The 22,095-nt window shown below is 46.2% G+C and overlaps 1 protein-coding gene across 2 annotated transcripts; it reads left to right on the forward strand.

The window, feature by feature from the left end:
* Positions 1–283: 283 nt before the first annotated feature.
* Positions 284–20,477, forward strand: b4galt5 (UDP-Gal:betaGlcNAc beta 1,4- galactosyltransferase, polypeptide 5). 2 transcript variants are annotated; one of them, XM_028994794.1, is made up of 9 exons: positions 284–813; positions 13,348–13,470; positions 13,870–13,983; positions 14,066–14,193; positions 15,211–15,327; positions 15,581–15,768; positions 15,900–16,022; positions 16,314–16,415; positions 16,546–20,477. In XM_028994794.1, exons 1-9 carry the CDS (start codon positions 708–710, stop codon positions 16,691–16,693), a joined length of 1,149 nt encoding a protein of 382 aa, XP_028850627.1. In that variant the 5' UTR covers positions 284–707; the 3' UTR covers positions 16,694–20,477. The 2 variants fall into 2 exon arrangements, with proteins under 2 accessions (XP_028850627.1, XP_028850628.1); XM_028994795.1 differs by lacking the exon at positions 284–813 and adding an exon at positions 12,839–13,238.
* Positions 20,478–22,095: the final 1,618 nt, after the last annotated feature.

Consider the following 22,095-nt stretch of genomic DNA (forward strand, 5'->3'; position numbering starts at 1 on the left):
TGTACATTTTGGATGTACTGTGATTCGTCTTGAAAATAGTTATAGAAGGCTGAGCCGGATGTGCGTTGTGGGAGTACACATTTATTACTGAATGGATCTTCTTATTGAATAGAATGCCTGCATCGGTATAAAAAAAATCTATATATTATCGGTGGATTAAGTCACTTTCTTCACTGCCCTGCAGGCAACTCTGAAGTCGTCGAGTTTACGTTTTTCCGGGGCGTCGGCTAATTTGCACTCGCTCCCTAAACGCGCGCGGTGTGGGCGTCGCTTGGGCGACGGCCCCTGCGAGGCAGCAGCTATTTTTTCCCATTCGCACAGTGCGGCGGCCGTCCAGCCCCATTCATTACTCCGCAGAGGCGGGCGTGAGTCTCCATCTCCAGCCGCGCGATGACGAGCTCCCACTGAAGCGGGCACCGACGGCGTCAGCGGCCGCTTTTCAATTCCCGCGCCGCCGGAGAGCCGCCGGAGCCGCGTTTGGAAGGAAAGAGACCTCCCCTCCCTCCCTTTCCGAGAACCTGCCTTCCCTGCCCATCCTCTCCGAAGCCCGCCGCGGCGGCCGCGTCCTCCTCCTCCTCCTTTCTTTTTTTTTTCCACTTCTCCGTAGTAAATAGTTGCGTTCGTGAAGGCGAGGACACCCCCCGACGGCCAGAGGACCGGGGCCCGCCGCCGCCTTCCGCTTCTGCTGCATCGCGACGGGCTGTATAATGCGGACACACTCGAGATTTCGGAGAAGGTCATTCCTGGGGCTCATATTCCTCTTCTCGCTCTCCACGTCCGCCCTCTACTTCATCTACTCGGCGCCGGGGATCGGTAAGCAGCCCGCTTCGGTCGCATGATTACGATCATTACGCCGGCCGGCCGGCCGGGGCAGGGTGGTGGCTGGTGGGTGATGGTGGGTTTTTTTTTTTTTTCCTCTCCATTGTCGGGAGAAAACGGGGTCCCCCGGTGTCACTTTCCGCCATCACGCCTCTAACGCCGACGTCAGATGCGGCGGGAATTCGGAACCCCCCCCACGGGCCGAATATGCTGATCAATAATCCGGCGGGATAAAGCGGCCCTGAGCTGCTGGGCGCTGATCGGACCCAGAACCTGATGGGAGTAATGGGGCGTCTTTAATCACTACAGAAGAGTTCATGTTTTAATAAAAAATACCAAAAAGAAAGTTATATTTACTGATAAATTAAACGATCAGTCTCGTTGTTGCTGATCAGGTTGTATTCAGATATTTCCATCGTTTGATGTCACTTTGATGGGCTAAATGACCCTGAACGTGAACACCGCTGTGTCCCCCCTTCCCCACCACGGTGCGGTCAATCGAAACTGATTGAAGGAGGTCAAAATGCCGCCAAAAAACCGACGACTTGGCCCCAGACCGATGAACAGAGATGCGCATGAGGGCCGAGGGGTCTGGTGCACCTCTGTGGGATGGAGAAGATGGTCCCTGACACCCTGCGGGGCCACGGTGTCGAGCTCCACGTGCGGCGCGGCGCATCGTGGGCTTCGTTGGAGGCGCGGCAGGGATTGTGCCGTAGGCCTGCAGGCCCCAACCGTCAATCAGGCCTGCCGGTCACCGATTTTTTTTTTAATTTTTTTGGGGGGGGTGGAATTGTGGGCAGTTTTGTGCTAAAAGCCGTTCACCGGATCTGTTTTAACGGACGGCGTGAGTATGAATGAGCTGCTCATGACGTCCTTGTCACGGTTGGAACAACGTCCAACTTCCTCCCCAGCGTAGACGTAAGGGGAAGACGATTAAACGGAAATGCAGTTTACAAGAGCTGCGTGTTTTACGCTGGTAGGCCGACAATGCCCTGCCTCTTCTTCTTCTTCTTCTCCTCCTCCTCCTCTCTCGTTACTGTGGCGGACGTGAATGGGCGCCATTATTGTCGCTGCATGCGTAATTTACTCTGTAAGTAGAGCATTAAGCTCCACAGGAGAGAAGCAGCGCCTCATCACAATAGAGCGGAGCCGAGCGTTAAGTGCACCGTGATCAATAATTAAGTCATTACCAAGATGCTTCTGCGCAAAAGATGATTTATTTCTATTGGCCGCAGTTACCGGCGATGCCGAGAAAACATATCCGCTGCTTTCTGGAGACTTGCGGCGCGTCCCCATGTGACGGGTAATATTTTTACTTCTGTGGTCTGGTCTTAACCTGAAGCTCGGAGCTCCAGAGCTACTGCTGAGGGACGTGGTTTCTGTCCCTCGTCCCTCTCTGTCTCTCCACCGTCCCGTCCTCGGAGGGCTCCGGGGTTCGACGGCGGTAGTTGGTGGCAAGTTCCTGCCGGAGCACAGTGGGCACGTCGGCGGGACTGTTTTTTTTTTTTTAGACTGGGACCCTGGGAGATCCCCTGAGCAGCCTGGGGACGTGCCGATGGGGACGCTTCTTTATGGCGCGTGCGAGCACCGGTAACATCTCAGCGATCATGCCGGCGATGATGGTAAAACGGCAGAAGGGAACTTGTTGCGGTACGGACGCAGCACCACGTGCCACGGTTCACAGCGTAAATGAAGCCAACCGCGAAATAACGGAAAACGGAGACGTCTTGCGGTTACGAGAAGTCGTGGTTGACTGTGGTTTGGTCGCGGCCTAACCGATGTGAGTACGATACGTTTCTAAATCATAAAAAAAATGGGCTAAAACGCATCGAAGAATTGACATTTTTGAAATGCCGGTTGTGGAGATGCTTTTTCTGGGATGTGTTGGAGCTGCCGTGATCCATCCTGGCAGTTCGAAAAGAACCGAAAGACATTTCGTTCCGTGTTTCTTCCTTCATGTATTTTTGCATACGTTTTATTTATTTATTTTTGCAAATCCGTCATTTGACTGACATCACGTCCTTTTTGAAAGGGGGGTGGGGGGGGGTAAAAGTTCCCCTTCGTCACTCGCGTCCAACTGGTCTATAGTGTAACCTGTAAACACGCCGTTTATAGCACTTACGCCAAAGTGGTGCGTTTACGTCGCAGTTCGGAACAATAGGGGCTTTCTCTCCTCCTCGTCTTCTGAAGGGCTGCTTTTTTTCCCCCCGGGGGCAGTTCAGGGCCCTGAAATATCCGAACAGGGCGTGGCCCGCTCCGCCTGCGTCCGCGGGACGGACGTTTCCGGGAGCCTGGGAGCGGCGTCGGTAGCGTCTTGGCTGTTCTGCTCTCCAGTCAAATCAGCGGCCGACCCGGTTCTTCGGGGTTTTTTGCAAAGGCCATTTGCATCATCATTTGGCTGGGGGGGGGCGGCAGCGAAAGTCCAATACGATCAGCGCATGTCACCGGCCTGACCGCGCGCTCCTTCAGGCGGCGCCGTCGCCTTGGTTGCGCGCCACGTCACCAGAACCGCCGAGTCCGCCATCGAGGCCGCGCTCCTTCGCTCGACAGGCCCGACTTTCTATACCTGCAAAGCCATCAAAGCAGGCGGTGCGCGGGTCATCGTCATTGGAGTCACCGCTGCCACCAACACACACTTACTGACCAAGATGCACCAGGGCGGCCGAAACTATGGACATGAATGGATCTTTTTTTGGTGACTAAATGCAGCCTTTTGGGGTAAATCCTGGTAAATCCGGGTCTCAGTGGGTTTCATTAGCCCCGCTAACCAGTGCTGGGATGACCATGCGCTGGTGCTTCATTCAATACCAAAGCACCCCCGCAGCTCGCGACTCCTCTACTCCCCGGAGTTCCGAGGTCATGTGACGTCGAGTTCCACGGAACCAGAGGAATGTAGTTAAGCACGGGGCGGAGGGAGGCGGTTGCCGTAGCAAAGAAATCCTCTTACCGAGCAGCACAGCCTCACGAGGTTCAAAAAGTGTTCAAAAAGTGTTGCTTTTTTTTTTTTCATGTGTTAATTATTGAACAGCGAGGGGCGGAAGGCCCGTTTCTTCCTTTTATACCGATTGCATAAGATGGTGGTGGGCAGGGGGTCATTTACGGAGCAAAGGCCGCGGTTTAGGTTTGCTCGTAGTTGCGTTTATTTGAATACATATCACATTTTTAATCCTCTTTATGGGTTTGAGTCAGCGTTTCAGGATCTGGGGCGTGTAATCAGCAGTGTTTGGTGAAAAGAACCATGAATGCCTATTAAACTAAATGGTTTACACAAGTAGCATTTTAAAGTCCCGTTATTATTTACCCCTGACCGTAACGTCGAGGTCAAGTCATTTTTAAACACTTACGGCGTGCATGCGATTAGATGACAAACCACACGGAGAACACGAGTGTGACTGTACCACAGTGAGGACGACAAAACCGCATTTTAATACCAGCTTTATTCAAAAAAATTGATAAGTCCGACTAAATTCCTCAAGTGTGAGTGTAAGATCTGGAAGGTTAGTGAGTTTCACCAGGAGAATAACGTTCGTAAATAGAGATCAGGATGTGACCCAGGCTAAAGCTGCATGATCACATGACTGCACTTTCGCTTGAATGAAATGAAGTTGGTCAGACGAGGACACAACTCCGACGCAGCTCGGCCTTTTGACCGCCTGTCGGTTTAGAGCGTGAGCAGATCCGCTCTGAATCCGGCACTGGAGGAGCAGATGACCCGACAGCGCCGCACGGGTTATTCATTCGATCGGTAGCGCCTTCGTCTGACCGTTGGCCACCTGACCTCCGGTGGCTATGGTCGCTGGCCGTGCCATCGTCTTCATTACAGCTGGGACATGTGACCACAGCTCAGACATCAGCAGAGGGGGGTAAATGCAGGCCGTCGGAGCAGAAAGGTTGGGGATTCCAACGCTACGGTGAAATCAGAATCGTGGCGTGGCCGTCTGCCATGGGAGAGCTGGGTTCAGTGGGGGAGATTAAAGGCAACACTCCACACCGAAAAGGTGAGCTGTGATTGGAGGACAGTCATTAGGGTATTTAGGTAAATAGTGTGGGCACAACGGTTCAACAAGCCCACGGGTTGAACTGCGGTTTATGGTTCCAGTTTCGGTTCTGGTTGGGGGGTAAAATGCAATGCCTCATCCACACACTCTCTTTACAGTCTCAGCAGGAATAATTACATCCAGAGATATCAACGCACTTTCAAAATGTAGTTTTTTATATTGGCAATACAATTTTTATTTAATTACAGAACATTCTGATGCTGTAAAATGGTCCTTTTTTTAGTCCCACAAATGGGGAAATGTACATAGTCATGGCAGAAAATAAAATAAAAAAATAGACAGTATGCCAACTGTATAATATAAAAAGTTCAGTATACAAATAAATAGTCCTAGAATAAAGTTTTAAATGATCAGTATTTACATAAAAATATTTGTGAATGTCTGTATAGATAGAGTGGATATATATATATACACACAAATTGCGAGTAAGAGAATGGAAGTAGTGTATTTGATGCGTGTGTTTGTTAGCCTATGTATGTGTGGTCAGCTGTTGTATGTTGTATAACTGGGCAGTGGTGGCCTAGCGGTTAATCAGAAGGTTGCCTGTTCAAATCCCCATCCGCTGAGGTGCCACTAAGCAAAGCACCGTCCCCACACACTGCTCCACGGCCATTGGGTCCCAGGTTTGACATAATAACGTAATAATATTGTGATGTGTCTGTGAAGATTCTCAAGTCCTCCAGGTGAATTTGTCTGAAAGTTGAGTCGTGGCAACTGGACTTTCTTTAACGTAGAGATGTTTCATTCTGCATCCACAGAACTTTGTCAAGATTAATCACCAGTTCTGTGGATGTCCAGTTGCCATGACTCGACTTTCAGACAATATTCTGTTATATTTTTTTAATGATCAGATGCTCTTGGTTCTGAATGAGATCCTGTGGGTAGCTGAAGTGCTGGTCCTTCATCCCTCGGCGTCTGGCATCTCCACCCCCTCTACCGTCTCGCAACCATTTCCTTCTGACCCCTGTTACTTTCCTTTTCTTCTTGCCTTGCCCACAAGTATGTAGAGTCTCTGAAAGTTTCCCATCATGCATCTGCTGCCAGACTTCCAGAAAGAAGTTTCCTCCCCATTTAGTTTTTTCTCTTTTAATTTTTTTCCTCCATTTGTCCAAATCTACAAGTGGTATACAAATAGATGTATAAGTGGTGATTTGGTGAATTAGTATTCTCTCTCTCTCTGTGTGTGTGTGTGTGTGTGTGTGTGCGTGCATGCGTGCGTTAACGCGCACGCGTTTTAGGGAAAGATCATTATGCAATAAAGGAAGCCTGGCCGTGCTCTGTGGCTTATGAGACTCTCGTGACCGGCACTCATGTGACGCGGTGCTCATGGTGTCATGCTGTTGGATGAATAGGAATTGTTAATATTGCTCTGGAATATGTTATTAAAAGTATTAATTACATTAATTGAACGGTAACTATCGGGTGTCCTGCTCACTTATTTGTGAGTGTGATCAAAAATGTCTTTATTTACATTTTAATTACTCTATTTCCTTAGTGTTCTCGTAGTGTCCGCCGCTCGCCGTGCTTTGAGGTTTTAACAGAAGCTTTCAAGCATTTCTGCTTACTTTAAAGCCTTTTAACATTTTTTTTATTTTTTTTTTTATCTGATTTGTCTGACATGAATCAACCCAATTAGCTGCTGAATTTTTTCATTTGTCTGTTTTGATGAAGGGAGCCGGCTGGATGAGGGGTCAAACACTAAAATAAATCTATGCCAGTCTATGCTATTCTCTCACACACTAGAGTTCAAAATAACATACAGATTCTCTGGAACATACAGAATATTTATTTTCCTTTTCCCATGTTCCAGAGAATCTGTCAAGTACAGGTATGCAGTCCCATTTTAAAATGGTTGCGATTCCTTTTGTGACTTAGCCTGGCCTGAGGTGCAGCGCGGCACGTCCAAACTTGATCCGTGTTTGTCTTGCACGTTAAATACCATACAGTTTCCTATACGGTGCCCGTCAGCCTGCTCGGAGCGGGGCCTTGGTCATTTCTCCGAAGCAGGAAGTGAAACCATCAGGTGTGAGTCACCATGGCTGTGAGCGACGCGCAGTAGTAAACAGTACTTTTGGTTTCGTCCCTTTTTAAAAGACACTTTCACAGTAACTTGGTGTTTGGGTGTGTCATTAATATCATTGTCCTAACAAAATTAATGCAAAAATATTATATTTAACCTAGTATAGTTCTGCTGAGTATTTAAAAACATCCCGTTATTAATTTTAGTTCTTAACTTATTGTTAAATGAACGTTTTATGAACGTATCATATATATGTATGCATATGTGTATATTTATTTTTTTATTAATATGTATATTACTTTCAAAGTATATTTATAACAAATCCATTGTCTATAATGCTGGTACAAAGGGTGACATTGTCTATTAATGTTCATTATAAAAAGAATATAAGTTTTGGTAACTTAACTTTGCTAAGGAGACCAGCCCAGTTGCCCAATATATATTATATAATACAAGAAGTATGTCAGATTATCATCTTCATGCTATTCTAATAAAATTGCAGATGAATTCCAATTTCACTGCTTGGTTAAACCATAGAACAATAACGCTTTATGATCATTATTGTCAGCTTGGCCAAGGTTAAAAAAACTTCACCTGTAACCACCAGAACAACGTGGATAATATCGACACTAAAAGGAATATTTATCTGTAAACCGACATTACTGTATGCAGTGTTAATAAACACACAGTTTGTTAGTCTTTCTGAGATCACAAATGTGTTGGCCTAATGGTATATCATATACACTTGTTTGCACAGTCACCATCAAGCATTTCTATCAAGTGGTGTCTTCTTACATGACTATTAGTCTTGCAACCTAGAGTCTGGGTTCATGTGCATGTGTTTATTGCTGAATGAGAAGTATAATTCTGAGCATACGTAACATATATTTTCATTTATCGGTGTATGTAAAAAATTCTTTGGCAACTTTTTTTGGTGGTCATGGGGATTCTTGGAGAGCAGGATATTTTTGGAGGTGGAACTCATGAAAGCACTGTTTTAAAGCAATTTATTTCAGCGATTAATTCCAGTTTAGGCTCCTCCATGGTCTCATATCTATGTTTTTTTTTTTTTGTTTTTTTTTTCCCCCAAAAAAAAGAATGTAAAAATCTCTGGCTGGACTCAGCCATCAAACATCAATATGGGTGTAAAAGACCCATCAAACCTGAGGCAATCTGCGTGGTTGGCCCAGGATGTGGGTGGGTTCCACTTTTCAAATAAAACACCAGCCCAGGCCTCACTTTCCAGCATTTAGCAGCCAATAAATGGCCCTGTGGTTCAACCACTTATGGACTGTTAACCAGCGGGTTTTTCTGGAATCGATGCCATTCTGCAGCCCTCTGGAGCAGCGGGGAAGCATGAGATGAGACTGCCGATTGTGTGTCTCTCAACTGTATTTATTATGGTCAAAATGTTCCCTGTCTCTACCCATCAATCAGCAAAACGTTAACCCGACCTCCTCCAGACGGCTGCAGGTGTTGACACTGGTTCTACAAACCAGAGGAGCGAGAACAGCTTGTCCCTTCTGACACCTGAGCCCCCCCCCCCCTGCAGAGTGGCACATTGATTTTTTTTCATCTCTTTCTTTAGCCTCCAGCCTTCAGGCCGCTGCATAGTGGCTGAGGTCAAGTGGAATCATTAGAAACCGTTCTACCCTGCGGTGCGATAAGCTGATCGATGCCTTCGCGATGCCGCGCGTGAACCCCACGGCCTGCAGTGATACTGACCGCTCGTTAATATATTAGGATATATAACACGTATAGCAGTGCATGTGCCAGTGCCGATCACACCTACAGGCATCACACGTCCTTATCAGAGCAAATCTACAACCCGTAGTTACAGGGACGGTGTCCCTGGAGAGTCTCAGGCCCCGTCCACATGAGAGCGATTTTCTCTAAACCCCTCCACGTGGGAGGGTTATCTGAAATGTCATTTACACTGAGATGCAGAGCACGTCCAGAATTACCCGTGTATGGCGATGCAACTTCCCGGCTTTACCCAAAATGCTCCCCGCGTGTGGTGTCCAGCTCTCGTCCGCGGCGTGTTAAAATATCCTTTCATTAAAAACGTGCACCGTAGAGAGTATTTCTTCTAGTTGCTCTATGAGGTTCTGCAGCTGCTGTAGTGGAACCACGAACGTGCTATCCGCCGTTGTTGCACGTATGAGGTGTTTGGGGTTATAGGTCAGGCTTGACATTTTGTTCCTGTTTTACAGAAAACCGGGTGTGTTAGGTGTGTCGTGTTGCTCAGTGGGGTTCGAACCTGGTCACCAATTCAACTCACCAATTCGCCTAGTGTGCATGCGGCAGGAAACCCAGAGAAGTCCCATGCCATCCTGTGTGTGTGTGTGTGTGTGTGTGTGTGTGTGTGTGTGTGTGCACACATTTTATGTAAATATAAATCTGCTTGAAGCTCCGAAATTCACTATTATTACAATATTACCTGCAATTTTTGAAAATGTATTTAATAAGCACAAAAATGGGTGAATCAATTAAAATGAAAAAGATTATAGTCTTGGTTAGTTGGCGCTTCGACCCTTGTGGTCTCCTCGGGGTGGCTCTGAACTTCTGGAAGCCGTTTGCTGATTCGGCCACTTTTGCCCGTACGCGCCAGCGGCGCTAAAACACAATTTAGGAAACTGCACCTCAAGCACAAAGCAAATCGAAATGTCCCTTCCTAATGTGGATGTAGCCTCGGCGCAGTGGAACACACCCCGACTTTAAAACACACAGCCGCGTTATCAACCGCACCGGCTTCACGCAGCCGCGCTGCGCCGTAATTCACACTGAGTGCCGTTAAAGGAAATGGCCTCGGAGTTCCTCTCGGTCTTTATCTGACCCGGAGCCTGCAGGCTGGGATGGAGCACTCTCCTGCCGATCAATGCAGCGCGTGTGTGTGTGTGTGTGTGTGTGTGTGTGTCCAGGCACTCAGGGTTATTGCATTTAATGCATTTTTTTAGCTTGTGTAATAAAACTATACGTGTGATGTGCATCTTCTGCATGCTGCGGTGGGGGTGTTGATGATCATTTGTTCACGGGTGCGTGTGTTTCAGCGTCGCGTGTGTGGGTGTGTGTGTGTGAGGGGAACACGGGTGTGATCGCTGCCGTTTTACCGCACGCATCCTCTCATCTGACCACAAGGCGCAGTGTGAAGGGCAGAACCGGCGTGTGAAGGAGGCTCTAATACAAGAAGGTGACTGAACATCAGCATCGGTTCCTCATAAAAGACTGTTTTAGCCTTTGATGGGCCGGGGTGGGGCTCCTCGCCACATGACCCGGTCCATGGTCCCGGGCCGGTCCTCTGCCACACGGCGCGTCTCCGTTTTCGCTCCGGCCGCTCCATTTGCGTTTTGTGCAGCAAGCGTCCCAGAATAGTGGAGTGGAGATGTCTGTGGCACAAACCCCCCCTCCTCCTCCGGGGGTTCTGCCTCTTTATGGACGAGATGAGAGGCTTCATCTTCTCTGCACCCTCTTCGGGAACAGAAGGAATTCCCTCTGCACAGAGCCGGGGGTCGGGGGTAATGGCTGACGCCGCTGCCAGCATTAGAGGTGTGGACCTTCACTGGTAGTTTTCTACATTACTTCACGTGGTTCTTTCAAATACAAGAGTCAAGGTCTCAGTCACCCTTCCGGGCGCTTTGATTTTCTCCACGTGGCGTCAGGTGGGCACGGACGGCTCATTGGAGCCGCTTTCAGGCTTTCAAACTCCCGGTAAGACTGCAATGTCGTGTTGTAGATCTCTGGACACCCAGAGACTGGTAAGATCAACGTTTCCTTCATTCCCGCTCTGTGTGTGTGGGTTTCGAAGGGCCGGACAAAAACGCTAACCTGCTTGGAGTCTATTAGTAGCACGAAAATACATCAGCGGTCAAAGTTCAACACAGGCAGTCACAGTCACTACCGGCACTACTTATTTAACAAGAATTTTTAATGCCGCCGCATGAAATTCGCCAAGCAACATCATTATGATGTAATCGATTGTTCTGCACTGCATTGTCCACGTCTACAGGGTGGGCCATTTATATGGATACACCTTAATAAAATGGGAATGGTTGGTGATATTAACGTCCTGTTTGTGCCACATTAGTATATATGAGGGGGCAAACTTTTCAAGATGGGTGGTGACCATAGTGGCCATTTTGAAGTCGGCCATTGGATCCAACTTTTGTTTTTTCAACAGGAAGAGGGTCCTGTGACATCACATTTATCGGTAATTTCACAAGAAAAACAATGGTGTGCTTGGTTTTAACGTAACTTTACTTTATTCTTTCATGGGTTATTTACAAGTTTCTGACCACTTATAAAATGTGTTCAATGTCACCAACCATCCCATTTTATTAAGGTGTATCCATGTAAATGGCCCACCCTGTAGAACGAGATGCATCGATTATAATTTCAACACCCCAAGCTAGCATGAGGGAAAAGAGGACTATTTTACTGCTGCCGCCGGCACATGATTGGATGAAGAGGAGCACTCTCCACCAGACAGAGTTGTCCTGTTGAATTAGCATCTGAGATGAAATATGAAATATGACGGAGCTTCTTGGTGGCACCTGATGGGGACAGGAATTCTGAGTAACTCGGCTCTCCATTAAAGCAGTTTTATACAGTGCGGTGTGGATGATGTGTGGGTGGGTCCACCACCTAAAAAGTCCAAAATTCCAATGGAGTGAATGTAAAATAATCTCTCTCACACACACACACACACACACACACACACACACAGCCAGTAAGAGAGTGTGACGATGCTGTTAGGAATGAATGGGACATACCAGAGTTTAGGTTATCATAGGGCCACCCTCTTATCAAAGGAAGATTGTCCAGTTTTATCTGCAAAGCCTTGTGACTGAGTGGTCTACACACGCACACACAGACCTTCTTCTCTTTTTTTTTTTTTTTTTTTGTTCTTCTTCTTCTAAAGTAGGTGCATGAAGGCCTGGCAAAATGCAATGAGTGACACACAGATTTACACAGTAATGCTGTTTCATGCATTAGAGCGACTATGTCGTCCAGAGACCAGAAGGAGTGGAGTATTTACAGCAGGACTGTGCTCTACATCTGCAAATATATCAATTATAAATGATCTTTATTTATAGAGCACTTTTTATGAATTGGACACAGCTGAATGAGCAAGCGTAAATAGCACGTAAATTGCATTACTTGTAATATTGATAATAAATGAGGCATAAAGCAAGAAACAAAAAATAATAATTTGGCAGTAATGCAAGCACATTTCCAATCCAAAGTACTGCATCTTTTGTAACAACTTTTATTGCATCAGTACTTACTGTTACAGGCCTGTGTGTGTGTGTGTGTGTGTGTGTGTGTGTGTGTGTGTGTGTGTGTGTGTGTGTGTGTGTGTGTGTGTGCTTTTCATAGTACCAAATGTACTCGTATGTCCTCATATCTCCTGAATATGAATACATTATTGGCTTAGATCTTTGAGTTTGTGTGTGTGTAAAATGACCTGAGGCCAGCGGGCCGCCCGCTTAAAGCCGTGGCAGCGGGCCAGGCGGTGAGGAAGTCAGTTGTCGACTACCTAAACCAGCGGCGGGTGACTTCCGCTCCTGTAAATGGAAACTCCGAAATAAAAGGACTGCAGTTGATTCATTTCAACACATTCCATCAAGACATTCCATCTTTCCATTAAATCAATTGATGCCTAATACACATAAGTCCGTTTAGACAAAAAAAATGTAAAATTACATTACGTATTTCAGGTGATTTGCAACACAATTTTTCATATTCATAGGTCTCATGAAGTTCTAAAAATGAATCACTTTTTCATAACATCACCGGCTGGAAACAGCCTGTATCGCGTCCCTGTGCAGGACAGCTGAACGGTGATGGTGGCAGGGAAAGTGTATGTTGTTCAGAGGCAGACTCTGTTTATTAAATGATCTTGAATAATGTATTAAGTACAAATAAACAGTAAGTTAAACCTCTCCCTTTTGCTATAGTGTTTAGTCAACAATTTTCACAGATTTTTACTTTTCACGTTTGTGCAGATCTGAAATGAAAATGCAACTTCTCATTTTTTTTAATAAATCTATCCTATTTGTCACTGGATATTCATATCTTCATCTGAATAATTTCACACATTTCAGTCCAACCAGTGCAAATGACAGATGGATGAATAGCTGAAGAGTATAGAGATGAGATATTTACAGGCTTCTATTGGATTGCCTGTGTTGGAATATTGTGGCTAATTATTAAAGGTTCTGTGTGACTTTTTTTTTATTTTTTATATAATCAGTAACTGTGATTTACTGCCCAGTAGTTGTCACAAGTGGCATCATAAATCCTTAACCTGCCTGTGGTCTATAGCCCAGCAGCTGATGAAGGTAAATTATTAACAGCTCCCAGCCTAATGGTGCGACTCCACGTCTTCATCTGTCTGATTCCTTTCCTTTTTCTCTCTCTCTCTCTCTCTCTCTCTCTCTCCCCCTGTAGTAAATGAGTACCTGTTTATGGTCCAGGCCCGCGGGATCCAGATCAGGGAGAATGTGCGGAACATCGGCGCCCAGGTCCTGGTGCAGGTGGTCCGTGGCGCTTACATCGGCGTCAACGGGACAGGTAACGGTCCCGCCCGCCGCCGTCTCAGTACCTTTTTACGTCCTAGTTCTAACATGCACGCATTTGAAACTGCAGACTGCAGCAGACCGCTTTCATACCTTTTATGTGGAAAATAATACATCAAATCCAGTGGGATTTGAACCTTTGATTTTGTGGTCTTCTGGTTCATGGATGAGTGTCTGTCTTACCCATTAGACTAATTGAAATACTGTAATAGCACACACACACACACACACACACACACACACACACACACACACACACACACACACACACACACACACACACACACACACACACACACACACACACACACACACACACACACACACACACACACACACACAAAGAAGAAAGTGTTTGAAACTGTTATTTAGCCCCGCATTGATTTCTTCACAGATTATGCTTATGACTTCAACATGAGCGAATCAGACATCCCGACCACACCCTACCTACCAAACGGCTTCACCTACCTTCCCAACCAAATCTGCCCCGAGAAACTGCCCTCGATGAGTGAGTATGGAACCCGGGTGCAAAAACGGTTTCTGCAGCGCAAAGTCGTCCCTTTCCAACTCGTCTCCCTTGTCCGTTGCAGAGGGCGCCGTGGACGTGAACATGAGTGAGCTCACTTTGGAAGAGGTGCAGAGGGCGCTGCTGAGAAATGACTCTACTCTGGGCCGGGGCGGCCACTGGAAGCCTCAGGACTGCGTTCCACGGTGGAAGGCGAGTTTCGCCGTTGTTGCTCTGATCTCCCAACCAAAATGCGGAGTTGCAGCACACTCGTCCCATGGAAGGCATGCTTAAAGTGGATCGCTAACTTTTTTAATCTTTCAGACAGTGAAAAACAATTCCAGTGTCTTTTTAGGAATTGCTTTTTTTTTTTTTTTTTTTTTTTTTTTTTTTTTTTTTACTCACATATCTTTCCCCCTTTCATCCTTTATGGAAATGATGTGTTTTTCTCCTCTAGCTGGGTTGATGGCTTTTTTTTTTTTTTTTAGCCAGTCATTTGAGGCAAATCTTTTCTGACAAATGTTTAAAGTCACCGAGAGTTTAAAAAAAAAAAAAAAAATCAGACTTGAGCTGCCATGGTAACCACTGTGAGAACAGGTTTAGTTAAATATAGCCAGCCCACTATTCAAATATAGGAGTGTAAAGACTCTTAATAATTTCTTTATGACTTTGTTATGGCCTTTTTTTCTGCCCCGTCATCCCCCGAGGATGATGAGTAGGGCAGTAAGCCCTAAAAAAAGAGATTTCTTACAATATTCTGGTAAAACATGATGAAGAAAATTAGCACCGTATAAATTCAAGAACTCTCAAGCAAAACTGAATAAAATCATTGACTTTTCGTTCATTCGTTAATACAACTCGGACATTTTTCTGTGCAAAAGTTATAAAGTAAGTATGTATGATGTAATAATAAGTTACATCATAATTATAAGTAAATCATTTAAAATGTAAAAGCTATATAGTGGTTTTACATTTATAGCATTTCCCAGACCCCCTTATCCAGAGCGACTTACAATCAGTAGTTACAGGGACAGTCCCCCCCTGGAGACACTCAGGGTTAAGTGTCCTGCTCAGGGACACAAGGGTAGTATGCGGGGTTTGAACCTGTGACTTTGTGGTTCATAGGCGAGCGTTTTTCCCCGCAGGGCTACTACCACACCCAGTTTTATTTACAGTATTTTGTATACTGGGGAATTATTCCTTACTCCAGTTATTAATTCCCTCCTGCAGGTGGCCATTCTGATTCCTTTCAGGAATCGACACGAGCACCTGCCCATCCTCTTCAGACACCTGATCCCAGCACTTCAGCGGCAGCGGCTGCAGTTCGCCTTCTACATCGTGGAGCAGGTAAACAAACAACCAAGCATCCAGTCGCACAAGGGGATTGCGCCATGGTTACACGCCAAATTGTAGTTGTCTGCGGTACATGTCTAGGCCTGCTGTGTCCAAATCGAGTCTTCCACAGACACCGTTCCCAGCAGTAAAGCATGTCACATACGTGCACATCTATTGCGCCGTTTATCGCGGCGAGGCCAGTCGGTAGTGACGTCATGGCTCCCGTCGCAGCGCGCAGCCGATGAGCCTCTCGTGTCCGTTGCAGAGAGGAAACGAACCTTTCAACCGCGCCATGCTGTTCAACGTGGGCTTTAAGGAGTCCATGAAGGACCTGGACTGGGACTGCGTGATATTCCACGACGTGGACCACATCCTGGAGAACGATCGCAACTACTACGGCTGCGGCGAGATGCCGCGCCACTTCGCCGTCAAACTCAACAAGTATTCCTACATGTGAGTGGGCCTATCGGCGTCCTCGGTCTGCAGGCGGTGGCACGTAGAAGGCTGTGCTTCTGCATTCCATTAGAGCTTTAGAAACATTTTTTTTTTTTTTTTCTTCCTCTCTCTCTTTCCTCCCCTCTCAGGCTCCCGTACCCTGAATTTTTTGGTGGAGTCAGCGGCCTCACTGTGGAGCAGTTCAGGAACATAAACGGCTTCCCCAATGCATTCTGGGGCTGGGGGGGAGAGGATGACGACCTGTGGCACAGGTGAGGGCGGAAGGAACTTCTGCCAAAACCATTTGGCTCTAAATGTTCCGTTAGTGTCTGGAAGAACCGGAAGAACCGGTGTTCTTCAATATATAATAAAGCAGCTCTGGGTTAACTCACCTCACTGCAAGTACTTCCTGCCATCCCCCGAGTCCTGTTTACAGAACACGTCCTGCGCTCTCCGCTGGACTCGCATAATTCGCTCTGATTTGCGAATGTGGAACTACAGGAATGTGACCTGTGTTCTGGTGCGAGGGTGTTGAGCTTGGTGTGCCCTGCTTTTATCACCAGAGTTCAGTTCGCCGGGTACACAGTCAGCCGTCCTCCGGGGGAGCTGGGCCGCTACATGTCCATTCCTCACCACCACCGCGGAGAAGTCCAGTTCCTGGGAAGGTGAGGCACGCATTCAGTTTGCATCCAGTTTTTTTTTTTTTTTTTTTTGTCTTTAGTGTAATGGAATGATTACATTTTTGAACAATAAATAGCAATAGAACAATGAGTACGACATTTTCAACCCTGCCAGGTACACATTACTTCGGCGATCTAAAGAGAGGCAGAAGCTGGACGGCCTCAACAACCTGAACTACACCCCCCTGCTGTCCAGGACTAGCCTGTACACCAACATTTCCGTTCAGCTAACCCGAGACATGGCTCCCGTACCGGACTACTGACCCCACTGAGGGGGAATGGGGGTGGGGCTGGGGGCTACGGTCTCCAGCTTTCTCCACACCTTCGGTCTTCTCGTTCTCTGTGGCCAAAGCCTTTCAGAACTCAACAAGCAAATCAAAAGTCACAGCAGTAAATATATGTATTTTTTTATGTATTATTTTTACATTTTTCAATTTCTTATTTTGGCATCAAGAAATGGAGACTTCAAACATGCATTGGAGGATCCATCGTTCTTTAATTATTATTTTTTTCTTTTTTGTTCATCTCTGCTTTTCCAGTTTTCGTCTGCCTTTCACACCATTCGAGCCTTTTATCAGCATCAGTTCACATTTAATTTTATTTTTTTTACTTTATCTGTTCACTCAGTCATTCACCTCTCTGCCTGTGGCAGGCTGTGTCCCTCACAGCTTTCACTTTTTGACGCGTGTGACAAGTGTGCAGTTAGTCATGAGTTTACAACACATGTATGAGCAAGAGAGCAACCAAGCAAACCAAAATGCTGATGTTAGCATCACCACTAGAACGAGGATGACCACACATCCTGCAATGTACTGAATACGCCGCAGCTGGTTCTGCGACGCACTAGATAAACCAACAATGCACTGGCTGTCTATGGAACAAGTGTGCACCTAGGGGGGGAAAAAAAAAAAAAAAAAAAGCCTGACATATCGTTTCTGACGTTGGTACATATGAGGCCCATCCTAGCAAACACATCCGTACGCTAATACTCGTTTTAATCTCCTGTCATTTAAGCCGCAAGATAATATTGAATGTTTCCAGACCTCATCACATTGTTTATTCAGTGGCCATCGATCAGGGCCGCCGTTGTGTAGATGTGCAGAAGGCCTAAAGAAAACAGGCAAGGGTTAAACGGCCTTAGACAAATCCACGGGAGCGGTATGCAAACCCAGCAGTCGCACCTGTTCAACGGCAAACAGACATGGCGAGGTGCAGTTGCATGCGTCAGCTCTGCCGGAGGACACACCATGGGGCCGTGTGTGTGTGTGTGTGCATGCATGTGAGGTAGCATATGGAAGAACTATGCAAATGTGCACTGAGCAGCCGATGACCTATTGGTGGTCGCTGCCATACGTTGGGCGCTCCACTAGATGGCGCTCTTCCTAATCTTCTCGCTGTGGTATAGTATAGATGCACTGGGGTGTCTTCGGTCTTAAGGTGTGGACCGGATTGTGAGACAGATGTGACATTCTGTAATCATTTTTTTTTTTTTTTTTTTTTAATCGTTTCAATGTGTAAGTAACAGTTTTAATTAAAATTAGAACCACATTTAAAAGATTAAACAGATTTTTTATTATTCCTTCTCCAGACATATGTGTAGTATTATGATGAGCGGTGTAGATGTTGTGGAGGTTTTCTGAGCTGCGGGGTGGGGGAGGTCACTGGGGTTAATCCGTGTTTCCACATCTTCAGCCACGAAACGTCTCTGGCAGTGGTCTCTTTCTCAATATTAGTGTGTGTGTGTGTGTGTGTGTGTGTGTGTGTGTGTGCGCGTGTTTTTTGAGATTCAATGGAGGAGGAAGAGAACATGGTAGAAGTAGAACCTGTAGAAAACTTTTAAAAATCTGAGGTGGCAGTAACCGCAAACTTCTTCTGCTGCTACAAGCTCCAGGCTCTCGGCACAGGGGCAGAATCTTTTATTTCGAGACTGTCCAATTGGAGAAGAGATGTGGACCGTGTGTCAAACCTCAGCGCTGGCTCTGGCACCACACCAATACCGCCACATTCACACACACACATCAATGCCGGTTAAGTCTTATATATATTAATTTTTGGGATAATATTCTCCCTTGATATTACAGAGGCTGGGCCTCTTATTTTATTTATTTTAATTTTTTCTCTCCACATGGGTATGAACAGAGCCAGACAGCTACTGTAAACTATAAAAGAGGGCGTAGTAATGCACTGATCATGTAGTCGATTTAAGTGAAATACAAGAAAAGGTTTTTTTTGTTTGTTTGTTTTTTTTTTCTTGTGTGTGTTCGGAACGAGTGGAACGCCATTTTGCATGACAACACTCAAGGGAACAGGATCGACTTGGAAGTGCTTGGGATCGTTGGGCTTTTAGCTAAGCACCTCTGCTCTCGTTGGCAACCAAATGGTGCTGATCTCCCCCATGTCTTTGATGTCTTTGTGATCCCAGCAGCGTGCTGACCGAATGCAGCTTGTATGTAGATAGACTGCAGTCTCCATTCCATTTCATCATTTCCTGTTATTATCATTAATATTATTTTTCTGCAATCATCCAATCAGAGACATGACTTCACTTCACAAATGGCCAGTCATGTTAGAGGTGCTTAGTAGAAGTTCTGGGTCCAGCATTTTGCAGTCATTTCCCTCTGTGTTTGATAGAAGTGGCTGTTCTGCCAACATGGGGGCCTGGCTAGACAGGGTTTAGGACCGAGCTACTGCATCATGAAAATTAGAATGTGGGTGGGGATGAACGTGTATGAGCAGATCGGTTCTTCAAGGGGCTCAAGTCCCTTGTGAGCTTGAACAGACATGTTGGACTTGAGCAGAACAATTAATGGAGCTGGTGCCCTGAAGAAGAGTCGATCCATTCCTGTTTGATCCACTAGCAATGAAATGGCACTTGGTTCCAGGGGAAGCTTTTTGTGCTGATCTAGGATCAGATTTGTTTCCCACCCTACCATAATAAGAAATGCAGTAAATGTTTATTGTGCCAGGTCAGCAGCACCGTCGCTTGGAAGAAAAGCACTGAGGCACTGGGGAGCATGTGGAGCCGCTGCCTTAGCCAATAACCCTAGAAGCCACTGAACTCATCTGAGATCAGCGCACAAGGATGGCGCCGCCCACTCCTCTCCCCTGCCCAGCCGGTGTCCCCAGCCCGTCCCTAACCCCTCTGTATTGGCACGCTCCACAAGCTGTACCCGTGATCTCTGCTCCATCCTGTGCCAGTCTGAATGAAGGACGTGGCTGCTGGCCTTGTCCTGACCAACTGGCTGCCTCAAGTCGCAAAAATGTTTATTTATTTCAATATCTTCGCACATTTTTATTATTTTTATACATATATATATATATATATATATATAAGCAAAATTATTTAAATCTCAGTGCATATCAGTAATTGTCACCTTGTACATAGCGTTAGTGTGTTTTTGAAAACTATGGTCTCAAAAAAAAAAAAAAAAAAAAAAGATCACAAAGTACTAGCTTCATGAGCAAGGGTTTCGAGTGGGTGCTTAGAGGCTTGGTTTGGCACCACTGAAGTCCTGGATGATCTTTACGTAGCTGCCTTTTCTGATCGCAATCTCTAACCTGACCCGGAAGTTAGATTAGTGCGACCGCTGTGGCGAAACTTTGGCTGTCTGCTAGATGACGTGCTGCAGTTTTTCATGACTAGATCTGGGGTCAGGCCTTCAGAAGCAGTGATATGACAGCATTCCTTCAGTTTTTTTCCTTCTTCTGTTGGACGTGCATGCTGTCAGCCAAAAAAAAAAAATACTATTTCAGGTGATCAAGCCAAACTCTGCAACCCACTCAAAATACCTTAAACGTGTCTTTCTAATAAATAAATATGAATAGTGAATTAAATAAAATGAAAATGTCTTATGTGACCTGAGGAGACAATTGTCTCCTCGATTTAAAGCCATCTGCCACTTGTAAAAATTTGTCAGCCTTATGTGTTTGTGTCTTAGCATATAATTGATTCTAAAGATTTGTATGATTGAGTTGTATTCTTTTTAAGAAAAACAGCGTTGTTAAAGATGATTGAACTACACCAATAAATTGACTTTTGAACCATAACCTTCTGAGAACTCTCCTCTCTCTTCGCAGTCATTAAATCATTAAATTAGTGTTTTCTAAACATGTACGGCGGATTTTGCGAATACATTGGACGTCATGTGGGCATTTATAGCCTGCGAATACAAACCGCGTCATTGTGGTGGGTGCAGATGTGATGGAGTCCAGCTGTCAGCAGAGCAGGACCAGAATGCTCTGGATTCGGCGTGCTGTCAGCGAGCCAAGCATGAAAAACAAAAGCCTTGCAGAATGTGGGACCATCGTCCGGACGGTGAGACGCCATTATTGGCGGTCAGGACGTTTTCAGTACTGTAAGGCTTAAATAACCTCGGAAGCGTCCTGTCATTCCGCACATGCCAACTCAGAGCACAAAAGCATGCTGCGGCCTGGGAGTTCAACCCCCCCCCTCCCTTTCTCCCTCTCTTCTCTGTACTCTGTACGTACGCAATATCGACCATTTCATCAACCCACCCTACAGCTGTAAACAGTCGCTACTGAAAAGACATCACTTCCGAAGAAGGTTTCCTTTCCGGCACCGTTGTCCGAACTTCTCCAGGCAAGGAAATCACGCAAATCCGTGAAGCGTTCCATATTTTTGGGGCAGTGGTGACCTAGCGGTTAAGCAAGCGGCCCCGTAAACAGAAGGTTGCCGGTTCGAATCCCGGTCTGCCAAGGTGCCACTGAGGCGCCACTGAGCGAAGCACCGTCCCCACACACTGCTCCCCGGGCACCTGTCATGGCTGCCCACTGCTCACCAAGGGTGATGGGATAAATGCAGAGGACAAATTTCACTGTGTGTGCTGTGCTGCTGTGTATCACATGTGACAATCACTTCACTTTCACTTTAAGGTGAAAGAGGGAGATGTGGCTTAGCATGTTAGCCTAGCATTTGTGGATTACCGTGGATCAAGAATGTTAAGATTCTTGTTCTACGAGGCCATCCAATGGTGCGATGGACTGGTGAAGGCTTTTCAGAGTCAGAGAAGCTCTGCTTCTCCTTCACCCAAGAGTCAGCAGGCCAAGGAAAGGACAAAATAAAAAGCACCACTCGTTGCCCCTTCATCCCCCTCTGGAGACGGATGGTGGGGGTTGGTTCTGTCGCAGCGATGCACACACCCCGTTGTGACGTGAGCTCACATTCCTGCTCGGCGATGCCCCTGGCACCAGGGGAGAAGCAACAAATGGCCTTGTTGGCCACGTACAAACAGAAACTGTTAGGCCTTGTTGCACCAAAAGATGGAAACCTCATAATGTGCAACAAAGTTCTGCTGATGATGTTGGCAGGGTTTTGCTCAATTCTGATTAAACCTCAAGGCGGCTGATACAATGAGGGACAGTACAAGCCCTAAAAGAACAACCAGTACGTAGAATACATAGATACATAGAAACCACTAAGGTTTGTATCAGGTTAGTTCAGTTCACTGGTGTCACTGCAGGTCAACTGTTGGTGGAGGACTTCAACTTTAAAGCACACCCCGGTCTGTCATACATTAAGGTAAAAAGAGAATTTAAATGAAAAACCTTTACATATAGCCTGCACAGATAAACGTTGTAGAACACTCTCTAAAAAAATGTGCTTTTATTTCTCTTGTGAGAAATGTCTGACACCTGGTGGAGAAAA

This window comes from Denticeps clupeoides, chromosome 10, assembly GCF_900700375.1.
Source record: "Denticeps clupeoides chromosome 10, fDenClu1.1, whole genome shotgun sequence".
In the NCBI taxonomy this organism is placed as follows: Eukaryota; Metazoa; Chordata; class Actinopteri; order Clupeiformes; family Denticipitidae; genus Denticeps; species Denticeps clupeoides.